Genomic DNA, 13,618 nt, shown 5'->3' with positions numbered 1-13,618 from the left:
ACTGTGTTAAAGTCTCTCTTCTGTTATTGTCATCTGCTTTGTTATTTTCCTTGCTCTTGTTGTATACCCTTTTTAATGTTTTTGCCACCGATTTACTATATTTGGGGATAAGCAGTCTTTAACCACAACTAAAAAATATTTTTTCTCTGTTATCATCTGCAAGCATCTTCTTAAAAAAATATCTTAGAGGCAGAGAAACATATGGGTATTTGCTCAATTTCTAAAAAAGCTTGCATATTATTTTTAGCTACATGTAAATATGTAATCTAAGACATAGTCCCTTATGCCATTCACCTGAGCTTGAGTCATAGGGATGCTAACAGGCAAGAAATGTGACAACATCCACCCACCTACCTATACTTCTTCCTGGAGTTCTTTAAGAATGAACTCAAATGTCACATCTTTCATGACGTCTTCACTGATAATCATGGGTAGAGCTTCGTATTTCTTTTATGTACTTCTTGCACATTATAAACTTCTGTTGTAGTGTTTCTCACACTGTTCTATAAATATTTGTTTAGGGCAGTGTCTCCCACAGTAGACTGGAACTGTGAAAATTTAGAAGCATGTCTTATACTTCTTTGTATTACTTTCACTTCTTATATTATTATACCCACAAGTGTGTTTGCTGAAAAAATAAATAAAGCTTTTTGGTATCCCTTAAACTTGACCATTTTCCCCCTACAAGGTAGGCAATCCTGTGGATAGGTGGGCAAAATCTGCTGAGGGAATTATCAATTAATTAACATATCCTACATTAGATAGATATCATCATGTGTTTTATAGATGTACTCAAGAAGACAAGATATGACTTTTGCTCCGAACATCTAAGAATACAATTACTTGAGTTTTTCTAATTATTTTAATCACTAGTTCCCCAAATCAGTACAGATACTTTTGAACTGATTAACAAAAAAAGACTTAGAAATTTCAATACGTCATAAAGGAATCCTTCAGAATTGAAATATTTTATAACAGGTTGATTATTTTAGCCAGTGTGCATGTGTGTACATGGGGTGTGTGTATGTGTGTATGTGTGTATAGATGAAGGGTGATTCATTTGGTTGGGGTCAAAGTATGATGTGGGAATACTCAGGTTTCTTTCTCTAAGCCTTGACTTGATACAGAGATATGAAAACTTAATATAACTTTTGGCTTGGGAAACTTGATGTTAAATCTTTTTCTTCTTATTGCTATTTTGAATTGAAAAGAGGCTCACTTTTAAACTATGGTCACTGCTCAGCAACAAAAGTATACAGAAAAATAAAGGGATTCTATGAAGAATCTGATAAAATTGGTAATGGTTATCCAATAATTTATCTCCCGTAATTACTTTACAGATGTTTCTAGCTTTAGGGGAACCTGATATCTCTAAATCTAAGTTTTTCAAAGAGATTAAGTTAGAAGGTAGTCATTCTAGTTAAAGTTGTATTATTTGCCTCACAAAAGGATTTACCGAAGGACAACTTTTCCATGCACCTCAGCATTTGTTCACTGAGTAAAAGGAAGTGAAGCTGGGCAATCAGGGATATCAAAGCCTAAATGTTAGGCGACGTGTCTATTGAAGATCAATACCTAATAGTATCAAACATTTGATTTACACACATATTTATAGTAATCTACTAAATAAGATTGTCATGGCTAGGATGATACCTTTGATTTTTATTTTCATTGTTTATGATCAGTTCTTCAGATTAATTGACAAAAAATTTGTACCTTGAAGTGATGCCATGAATTGTGGGAGCTGGTATATCACTTGGACTATCTTCCATGGTGGTGATTTGGGTTCCATTGCTTTTCACACAGGCATATTTTGTGCAGACTTCAACCTGCAAATGTTAGTTTAGAAAAGAATAATTGCAAATACTTTCAAAATACAGACTGCCGATGGACTGAACCCCACCCACCCTCATTTCACAGGAGTCTCTTATAGTTCTCTACAGCATCTTAGGGTTTAATGAATCTTAATTTTTTATGTTAATTGAGTCTGGTGGGAAAGGTCAAAATAAAGCACAGAAATGAGCTCAGAACAATTGATCTAGTGATTCAAATGGTGATGTTTAGTTTCTGGTTCCAACCATTCAGAAAGAGACAGACATATTCATCTATTTAGAGCACAGTTAAGGAAGGGAGGATGTTTAGGTGACAGTTGGCAAGCATAATATGTTATCACTGCATACTGCTCTCTGGATCTATAACAAGATAGGGTAATGATGATATCTTCTGGAAGTCTTGACACTTTATAGCAAGTAGCCTCAATGCTAATGTCTAATGGAAGAAAAATGAGGTCTAGGGAAGATTTCCAGTATGGCTGAGCTATTTTATATCCATTTGTTCCAGCTGCAATTGTATTTTTACCTTAATCACAGCAGAAACTCGTCACTCACCCTTTAATTCTGCCACCTAATCTGAATAAAAACCGAGGAGGGTGGAATAACTAAAGATTAGAAATCAGGTTCATCAAGCATCAGTAATACAGAAGGAACATATTCAACAAGAGGGGGTAGAGAAAGATGAACATACAGGAGGTCGCTCGTGGACAATCTACAAAGCGACGCTCTTCTGCTCTCCATTAAAATCTAAACCAAAGAGGACCTGCACTTTTTCCAATGCTAATTTACTTTCAGCATTTAATACATAAATGGAGGATACTAGATACTGATGAATCTTAAACACTCATCCTGAGCCTTTAAGCAACACAGTTCTCTGAATTTCAACTGGCATTTGAGGAAAGACAAATGTGCTATTTGTTATATTTAGTAGCTACGTCGCTTTGTTCATGGGGCAGTTCGCACCTAAATGGGAGTTTTTATAATGCTGTTGTGTGATTTATTTATGCCACATAGCATTTTGAGCTAATATTTAGTAGATATTTAAACACTGTCAAGGCTGTTTACTCTGAATATGTCCAATGAAACCCCAAACAACTTACAGGCAGATGAACTTAAAATATGCTTGTTATAATAGAATTAAGGACAATAAAACTTCATGCATATTGGGAAATATTTGACTATATGATGCGTAGTGAGATAACTCAAAATCAACTCAACTGAATCTTTTATATGCCAAATATTATGATGGGTACTTGCACAGATAATTTTATTGAATCTTTACAACTCCACGTTCAGAAGTTTGTAAATGAAGGGGTCAGGGGATCAAGCTGATAAGATATGAAATATCTGATTCAGGCTTTACTGTACCCTACTGTCTTATTATCTAAATAATAAGCATAGCTTTAAGTTCTAAACTTAAGTGTATTTAAATGATTCTCCAGAAAGCTTTTACTTTGACTTTAGAGAAATGTGTCAATGTTTTCACTTCCCTGATAATGCAATATTCCAAGTCTCCATCTTTGGGGCATAAAAAGAGATAAAATTGAATTAAAAATTGAAATGTTTATTCCCTTTAAAAAGGGATATGTAAAATGATTCATTCAAAAAAGCAGATGCTTTGGTGCATCTACATGTCTGCTTTAAAATCAATGGCTATTTTACAGAGGGGGTTAGTATAGAGAATCTTAGTTTTAAAGTATTAGGCATATCAGTTAAGTGCATATTTTAAATGGAGCCAAATCATCCTTGACATCAGAAACAAAAATCTTTGAAATTTGATATTCAAATTTCCAGTAATGCAACAACTATTTCAAGTGCAGCATTTCTGGGCTGTGAGGCGCTTCACAAAAGTACAGTTATTAAGAATAAGAACATCTTATAACAAAATTTAAGTATTAGATTCTAATTTGGTCTTTTGTCTCCTCATCTGTTTCCATGTCCCAAATTGGATCAAAATGCACTCTCCTCAGGCCATTAGTGACTCAAACCAATAGGTCTGAGTGAAGCCTGTCAGAGTAGAACATGCCCGGAACGCTTACATGTCAACTCTTGCTCTATGGTTGGAAGGCTGATGCTGGATATGCATGCACAACACCCAGTGATCTCACCCCCAGGATGTATTTTGAGTCCTATAAAGCAAATGAATAAGCTGCCTTTCAAGGGCTCAGTTGGCTTTCTCCACCAGGGTCCCAAAGAGGAAAATACAGCAAATCCTTCATCACCTTCCTATGCTAACCTTGTTCATAAAGTTATATTTCTACTTATTTTGAATGTGATTTTCATTCTATAATGTGATTGATGAGCGACACATATACATAGATTCACTCTAAGAGTCATGAACAAAAGTATCAGTCCACTGGTCCAGGCTAAGGTAACTTAGGTGGGTGGATGGGAATCATGAAACATAATAAAAAATAATAAATGTACATTTCTTCTTTTATGAAATGTCTTTTTATGTCATTTTCTTAGGAAGCTAGGCCTAGTAGTGGGAGAGGCTAATGCATTGGTTGTAGACAGATGATTACGTATGTTTCACCTTCAAATGTGTGGGAAAGAAGGGGCTGGGAAAATGTCCACTTAATGAACAGAGCCAGGGAAGTTTTCTGTGGTCAAATACAACTTCCACACTTAATATCTTCTGAAAAATATTTTAAAAGCTCTTATAAATTTTAGAAGGAGCATAGTTTATTTAAAAATTTACTAAATGGCAATCCTTCTCTATAAACTTTGAGCTTCTGAAACAATCTGTTTTTATCATTAATTTTTGCATTTGGCCTTGTTAGCTTTTATATCCTAGCGCTCTGACAAGATTTCCAATTCCTTGAAGATAAGTTCCTTGTTTTATATGCCTTAATATTCTTTATATTTTTTCTACTTTTAAGATCAGTAGATCTCAAAGAGATCTAGGAGTTGGCTCTCAAATGGTCAACGCACTCTCTGAAATTGCATGTTAACTTTTGTCATATAAACATCAAAATATACACATTTTTCTAGGACAATGTGCACTGACTTCAACAGATTCTCAAAGAGGCCCAAGGGCAAAAAACTTAAATACAATTGCTTTCATATAGGTGAGGATCATTGAACATTTGTTGAAGGATGAACAGATATATTTCTTTCATCCTCAGATAAAATCTTTTAATATTTTTCATCTGCAATACATTCACTTATTTTTGTTATTGGTGTTGGGTTCAGAATCACAGAGTGCTAGAGGGGGATAGAATGTTTTCAGTCATCTAGTCCTTTGCTCTTACAAAAGAGACAATCAGCACCAAGAGAGGTTACATAACTTCCCTGAAGTTATTACATTTAGTAAGTAGCAGAAATAGGAGTAGAAAGAATATCTCCACAGTTATAGGCTAATTCTGGTTTTGTTATCAGTAAAAGAACAAGGAAAAAGGCAAGCTGCTTGGCAAGACTGACTGCAAACACATGGTTTGCTTCCTTTTTGCCAGTGACAATACCATCACCATCCTCATCACCATCACTTTCCACAGTCCCATTATCCCCTCTCCAGTGACTCGTGTGTTTGCCCGCAGCAAACAGATTTAATCCAGATCAATTTCCCTCTTTTCTCTCCCCTTCCCCACCAAATAAATCATGTGTAACCAAGATGGAAGGTATCCACGAAGAGACATAACCCAGCATGTTTTATTTAACACACCCATAAGCTTAACCTTCAAAAAAACAACGTTCTAACCTGAATGTCATAGATCATTAAGGGAGACAGGTCTCCCAGAATGAAAGACCCAGGCACATTTATTCCAGTCTTGTGGAGCTGATTATTTACATAGACAGAATATTCAGTGACAACACCATTTGGGTTTGAAGGAGCTGTCCAGATGACACGTACAGCTGTACTGTTGATGATGACAACCTCTGGAGGAAGCATGCCCTGAGGCTCTGGAATTAAAGGAAGAAACTGAATAAACTCCAGCTGCCTCTGAAAAAGCACTTGTTAAACTAAATGCCCATTAGTATTTAGGTTGAGTGAAGGGTTTGTTGCTTATCTGCTTTCCTCTGATGAAGTTATCACAGTCTGTAGTCCTCTGTAAATTGGCTTATTATACTCTCAGTTAGAAACCATGAGAATTGGTGGTAAAATGCTTTATACCACCAGCGTAGTGCTAATCTTCGATACTATGTGACCAGTGGGATATGATGATGAATTATTCACCCATCTGCACCACTAACACATATCTATTATTTGTCTCCTTTCCCATCCCTGCACTCCTCCAAACCTCTCAGGGAAGAAAAAAAAAAAAAGAAAGAAAATTTGCTCCTTAAGCAAAAAAAATATAACTCCAATACATCGAGGCTGGTGGAACGTGAAAAATCATTTGATGTTACTAGATTGTAACTCAAGCAATATGAAGCAATAATGCAATATTGTCATTATGTAAATGATTTGGAATGTTGATTACCATAGGTAATGATGAAATCTAACATTAGAAAAAAAATCTTGCTTGGCGTTAAATTATACAATTATTCAAGCATGTCAGAAATAACTATGCAAAGACCTATTTTTATCATAAGAGCCCATCTTAACTAGTTGAAAAATTGTCCTTGTGATCCATTCTATTTTATAAACAAAAGGTGTCAACCTTTGGCACCACGAAGGGAAATGGGTTCCACACTTAAAGTGCTCTGTTAATGACCTGGAACGCTTGCTTGGAGGTAATGATATTATAATGTTTATAATGAGACTTTAGAAAGCCAAAAAGATTAGAAAGACCATTCCAAACACATTTCAGATTCACAAGTTGCTTCCCTTGCTTCCTCCCCCTTGCTAACTGGCTTAGAAATGAGTCACAGGCAATTTTTCTCAGCGGCTGAACTTCCACCTACCATTTCTGGTGACTCAGGGAGGGCCCTCGCTGTGCTTGGCTGTCGTTGTGAATAGCATCCTGCTTCTGAGAGCAATTCTTAAAAAAAAATGTTTCTAAATGTCACCATGTATTGATGTGAACTCAGCTCCCAACTAAGCATACACTGAAAAGAACAGGAACAAACTGGGCTAATATCCCATGATTGGAGCCTTGTGCCACTGTCTCCACGGGACCACTTATTGATCTGCCACTTGACGACAGCCAGCACTTAAGCATTTTGGCTCCGACCCCCTTCCCTCCAACACCGGAAATTTTATAATGGAAGGATGACTGATCTCAGCCTCAGCGAGAATCAATCAATTTCATTCGCATCTCTGAAGCCAAGCATCCCTTGAAATCTGGACTCACCGCCGTCGCAAGTGGTTGCATGCAGCACTTCACTGTTAATGCTGGCAACTCCGTTGAAAACAGAGATAAAAATCCGATACTCTGTGTTTGGGTTTAAGTGGCCAATGACATGAGAGTTTACATCTGGGAGGATTTTTCGAGATTCATTGGCGGTAGCAGAACTCCAAAAAAGTGTATAATATTCAACATCACCTTGTAGGTCTTGAAAAGCTGTTAACAATTAACACAGGACACTGTAAATGTAGCTGATATAAAAGGGTCTCAGGGGAAAAGACAGAGAATACACTCTATCATTAGCTATTCCTAGAATGAGAAAAGGGAAAGCTTAGGGAATTTTCCTTAGAGGGGTGCTGGGTTTTACCTTTTCATCAACAAAGGTGATTCCACCCCCATCTCATAATTAATTGCATAGAGTCTTAACTTCATAGGAAAATAAACTTTGAAATTTCCTTTAAATATTTTAATTATGCTACTGGGTTGGCCAAAAAGTTCGTTCGGTCAGTGAATACATGGTTCAATAAAGTTCTTGGTTAAAATGAAAACTGTGTCTTTTATTTTCACTTAAAACCAAATGAACTTCTGGGCCAACCTAATATTTATAAGTATACAACTAATCTTTAAAACTTTGATATAATACTTATGAAAGGAAATTGAGTAAAATAAAAATGTGCAGTACAGGGAAAAACTTCTGATCATAAGTAATAGTTCTAGAGAGAACTCTATGGTAATACAAATGAGGGCATGTCCTGACACAGATTCTAAAACTTGAGGAATTTTTTAACTTGCTAACAAAATCTGCTAAATGATACCTGGAAGAATGTTTAGACAGATACCCTGTTATGTGCACTGTTGATGTAGCAGAGTGAAGTAGTATGCTCTCCTTAAAGATTCACTCAGTAGGATCCTAGGATGATATTTGAATTTTGATCAAGGCTCCCATCCTTTTCTCCTAGTTCACTGTTGTCTGTATGATGTAGACAAGCTCTTAAAGGATGCCGAAATCAATTGCTTACTGTCTCACAAATATAACTCATCAATTCCTCAGCCCTTGTCCTTTCAAAGACCAGTTTGTTGTTTTCTTTTTCCTTTCACCCAATTTCTCCATTCTTGCACTAAGTTCTTCTCATGATTTTCCTACTATGATGCTTTAAAAAGAAAACACTCAGATTTTCTTAGGTAGAAAATAACATACTGCTCTGCTTCCATTAGCATTATTTTTGAAGACCTTAAGCAGGATCTATTACCTTGATTTGTGTTAGAGTTGGGGGTTGGAGTTTTGTATGTAAAAGCTCCTAAAGTTGTATGTAAAATATTGTGTTAACACTGTTCTGCAGCACTAAGCAAGGATGGAGAGGGAAAGGTGGCATTTCTCTTTATGGTTATTGAAGTACAGTGTCTCTAATATGTGAGATCCTGGCGTATGGCCATGAAAAGGAATACGGTTTTGGGAACTGCATGACTTTCTTTTAAGAACCCCTGTTCATTAAGATCTTGGGGGGGGGTCTTAAATCAAAACTGAATGCTGGTTTGATTTTTATTTTTTGTTTGTTTCCTGAGCACACTACCACTTTGGCCTAACATCCAGCAATAGTTAAAAACATTTGGTATGCCAGTATAGTTGAAAGAGTTTATAGTAAGAGATCTTTAGCAACTACTTTGGAAAACTCTGGAGATAGAGATGTTTCTTTTCTCTGATGTCACAAAACGTAAGCACCTTTAATAATGAGGTCATTATAATGCATTGTCAGGAACTGGCTATTCGTGTCCATTGATATTTTCCCAAATGATAATATTTGTCGAGTACAGCAAAGTCACTGGTTCTGCGAGGGCAAAAGTTCCTTCTATCATTAGAATTATTTTCTGCTGCCCTACAGTACGGTTCCTCATTAATTTATGGCAGCTAAGATATAATAGAAAGTCTGCTAGATTTGAAGTTCTTGTTGTATTTTAGCTTGTTACATGAGCAGGCCGGTTAGAAATTCAAGCCCTAAAGATATAGTATTAATGAAGTGCTTTCAAATTCTACTCAGAAATATAAATGGATTTTACCAGGGTTAAATGTGCCTGATATCTCTTCTATCAAGTTCCAAGGAATGGACCTGTGTATATACACTGAAAATATTGGGGCTAGCACCATACGTTCAAGATGAGCAAAGATCATATGACAGTATCTGGATGAAGTGTCATTAAATGCCCATTCTTAGCCATGCGCCATACATCAACCCCCTGAAATAGAACAGAATCTGTTGTCCCAAAGAAGAAAGGAAAAGATGGGGTTCAGTTCCACTGGTTCCATCTTACTCCATGAGATGAGACTCTTCTAAACAGAAACAGGCAGCATCTCTAGGCAACATGGGCCAGGTTTCGGCACTGCCCTGCCTCTCGCCATCTGCTTCAACATTCCTCTTTCTTCCTTCATTGACATTACAGTGCAGAGTCCAAAACACAGAAAAACAGTAGAAACACATTAAATAGATTAAATGATCTTCATATTCCTAGTCATATTGTGAGAAGTTCAGGGAGTAGTACATGCAAAGGAGTGTCCTTTTACGTTGTTCAAACAAGGTTTTCAAACTTCAGTGAGCTCTAAGTCAGTGAACCAGCTAAGAAACAGAAGATACATCCTCAGTTCCACTGGCCAACACACAATTCAAGGTTGCTGACCTTGAGGAACGCTGTTAGAATTGAAATAGCTGGAATGAGGAGATGAGCATATTTCACCCTCCCTGTGGATTGGTAAAAACTGGACCTGAATATATTTCTCTTTTTGAAAAGAGAAAAACATGAATTACAAGGGTTCTTGACAGCATAAGATAAGGGAAACACTGTCTAGAACCTCCAAAAGTAGAATTTGTTTTTCATATACTACTTCTATACAAATAAGATGAAAGCTTTATAAAACATTTGCATGGTGTTTTTAAAAATAACAAAAGGGACATGCCTTTGTGCAAAAGATGCTCTAGGAAACAGATGACTGTTTTATGGAAAGATAGACATGAAGACATGAAGATATTAAATGACCTTCTTAAATAAGAAAGGAAAGTAAGGAAACATAAAAAGCAATGGCAGAATTAAAATCTACATTGAAAGCAGAAAAGGACAGAGTTAAAAATGTAGGATAGGAAAAATATAAAGAGGAAAATGACTAAGAAGAAATCAGTGAATGTCAAAATTTATAGATATTGAGAACAGAGAATGAAAAAAATTTAATTAACTTGAAAAATAAATGGAATAAATAATCATGGATATAAAATATTCCATAAAACCTGACCCAAAATGAAGGTTTACATCTATAAATTGAATAGATTAATATAGTTTTGGCCAAAATAGTGGCAATATATCCAAACACAGACATATCATGGATCATTATGACATTTCTCAAATAAACTAAAAATTAAAATATCATCTACAAAGGAGAAAAAAAAATCAGGCAAGTTTCAGACTTCTCTGGAACAACAAATTTGGAAGGCAATGGAAAAATTTCAAGAAGTTTTGAGGGAAAATATTTTGATCCTAGAATTCATACACAGCTAAGTCATTATTTTTGTGCAAATACAGCAGAAAGATTTTCTTATATAGGTAAAAATTAAGAGAATGTGCAAGGACAACAGACAAATGTTCTTATGTAGGCAAAACTTAACAGAATATATAGCTCATTTATTTAACTTATTTAACTTTAATTATAAAAATTTTCCAATAATGTTATCTAGAAGACAAAAAGATGAATCAAGACCCAGAACTTAAGATTAGGGAAATTTAAGAATTGATGATAAAATATCAAAACTAGAGAAGTTAATTATGTAAAATGATTATATAATAATTTATAAACCAAACATTGAAAGTGGCAGGTGGGAAGGGCAAGGAAAGTAACACTACACTAAATTCTTGATCATACATAAAATAGAGAGACACAGAAAAATAGAGAAAGACATCACTAACTATTAGCAGCATTAACAGGCTAAAGAGCAATTAAACTTTAAAAATCACTACAGAAAAGTTGTGGTAAAAATCCCTAGCACTCACCGATACCCATGTGTCTCTCTTCTTGTCAAATAGGTAGACTACATTTCCTGGGCTCCTTGCATCTGGGTGAGGTCATGTGGCCAGTTTGTGCCATTTTTGGACCACGTGTTAAAGACCAATTGACCATCTATGATTGTCTCTAGTTTTCCCAGCAAAAGAAGGACCTCAAGGCCTGAAGGAATGTGGATGCACCACATGGAAAGAGCCAAGGTCCTTAAATGACCCAGGACAGTTTAGAAAGGGATAAGGAAGAGATATAGATAAAAGTCCGAGTTTTGGTCTTGGGTCTTGTGTGAATCCTAGGAATCAAGATGAAAACATAGGAGTAATTATGGGATGGAGGATTTGAAAGGTATTGTTTCACTTGAGACTTCTTGAGTTTGAAGTGTTTTTGTGGCCACCAGGTTTACTTCAAAATTAAAGTGTGAATATCTGAAGTAGAGTTATACATATACTTCGGAGTTAAGCTATGAATACTAACTTGTGTTTGAAACAGCAGGATGGCATGAGGATTTCCTATGAGGTTATGTTAAATATGTGTACATTGGGAAATATTTCTCAGGTATTCTAATCCTGTTCTCAGTAACCCATATTTTATAGACCACAGACATTTATAAGTAGGTATTGCTCTAACTGTAGCATATCAGGTCAACCTCAGTGAGTTGAAGAAGAGGGTTATAAACTTTGGATAAAATCTTTGCTATTAAATGACATTTTTGCTGGTGCTCTTCATGTACAGGTCAGAAATGTGGTCTTAGGCGTGGAAAACTCTCAAATCTAGAACAAGCCCCTCTCCTTGGTAATGGATTTCCAAATAATTTAAAACGGTTACTAGATGGGCTGGTTGAAAGTCCTCTTGCAAAAGGATTACACTCTGTATATGCTGTTGGATTATTTTTAGAGATTGTTATCAATATCAGTTATGTCCTCGAGAGCTTTATCATCTAGATCAGGGGTCAACAAACTGATGATTTTACCATGAGTAAAATCTGTCCTGTTGGCCAAATCTGGCCTACCACCTCTTTGTATATAACCTGTGAGCTAAGAATGGTTTTTACACTTTTAAATTGTTGGGAAAAAAATTGAAAGAATAATAGTGTTTCACGACATGTGAAAATCAAATCTTAGTGTCCATAATATATTTTTATTGGAACACAGGCATGCTTGTTGAAGAGTTATGTATTGCTGTTTTTATGCTACAATGGCAAAGGTGAGTATTTACAACAGAGAATGTATACTGCCTGCAAAACCTAAGTATTTACTCTCTGGGCCTTTACAAAAAAGTTTGTGGCCCTGATCTAGAGCAATTACAGTAAACCATTCCATTTAATAGGTCTCCTAATTGATTTGTCTAGGATTGAATTCTTCAGCAGGCTCAATGGGTGGTAACTTTGTACCAATATAGAAACTTGGAAGGACCCTATTAAGGCTATTTTATAATAGAAGTGTTTTTCTTGCTCACAGATTCTCAAATTAGAGTCCAGTTCCCCAAGTTCTATTGCGCAGAGCTCTGTGTCATGAACTAAGCACTTCTTGGAAAACTTGAACTTATCACAACTACTTCTTAAGAAAATTTTTACTCTGCCTGAGGGTAAAACTGCTCACATGAAGAAGTGGGAAGAGTCTCTTGAGCTATGATCCAAGCCAGGCTCCTTATTTTTCCCAGCAAGATGCCAGATGCCTTCTATCTAGTTTATGCAACCAAAACGAATACCTGCATTTTGGAACCCACCCTGCCCCCAGCTCCTTTAGTCTCTCGTTGTGTTCCAGCTCCTTTCAATCAATAACCTTCCAGAGAAAACTGTATTTAAAGGAAATGTATATGAAATGTGTTAATTATTCATCATTTTATATTTAGCCATGGAAGCAGGACAGATCATTCCTGCTCTTAAAGTGAACTGATATGGACAAACAGGGACAGAGTTAGTTAGCTAAGCTTCTGTAACCAAGAAGCCCTTAAATAAAGTGACTTAAATACAATAAATGTTAATCTGTATCTCACACAATAGCTTCAAAGTAAGTGAATCAGGTTGTGCTCTGTGTGGTCATTCAAGAACCCAGGTTCTTTCTCTTATGTGGCTTTGGATCTCTTAGGGTGTTGGCCATGCCTGCAGAGTTGAAACTGAGAACACTGCAGAACCCACAGTCTAGTCCTGGGAGAGGATGAAGAGAGAACAGATAGGCATGTACCTAGTGTTTTGTGGTTATGACCCCAAAAGACTCATATTTCTTTTCACATGCTATTGGCAGAAACACAGTCACATGGCCACAACTAACTGCAAAGGAGGCTAGTAAAGGGAGTCTAGATTGGTGGACATGGGGCACCATCACTAAAAGGAAAAGGGGAGTTAGCAGTGGTTAGTAGTTCTACCTTCTACCCAAGTCAGGTAATTATAAAGTGAGATTTGTTCTTTATCCATCTTCAGCTTACTGTAGACATGCTTTTACCTGAATGCTTTGCAAAATTATGTCCCAATTTTTTATTAGAAATGGCTTCACTAATAACCTATAATGAAAAAGAATCTG

At 36.1% G+C, this 13,618-nt stretch overlaps 1 protein-coding gene across 1 annotated transcript in view; it reads right to left on the bottom strand.

Moving 5' to 3' along the window:
* USH2A (usherin) overlaps positions 1-13,618 on the bottom strand; it is an 800,956-nt gene that overhangs the window by 249,301 nt on the left and 538,037 nt on the right. The window contains exons 44-46 of the mRNA XM_057531465.1: positions 7,070-7,279; positions 5,533-5,735; positions 1,717-1,829 (exon numbers count right to left, since the gene is read on the bottom strand). Coding sequence (XP_057387448.1) covers positions 1,717-1,829; positions 5,533-5,735; positions 7,070-7,279 — 526 coding nt within the window. The remainder of the gene's footprint in view (positions 1-1,716; positions 1,830-5,532; positions 5,736-7,069; positions 7,280-13,618) is intronic.

Source organism: Balaenoptera acutorostrata, chromosome 1 (genome assembly GCF_949987535.1).
Source record: "Balaenoptera acutorostrata chromosome 1, mBalAcu1.1, whole genome shotgun sequence".
Lineage (NCBI taxonomy): Eukaryota > Metazoa > Chordata > Mammalia > Artiodactyla > Balaenopteridae > Balaenoptera > Balaenoptera acutorostrata.
This window is presented reverse-complemented; position numbering and strand designations above follow the sequence as displayed.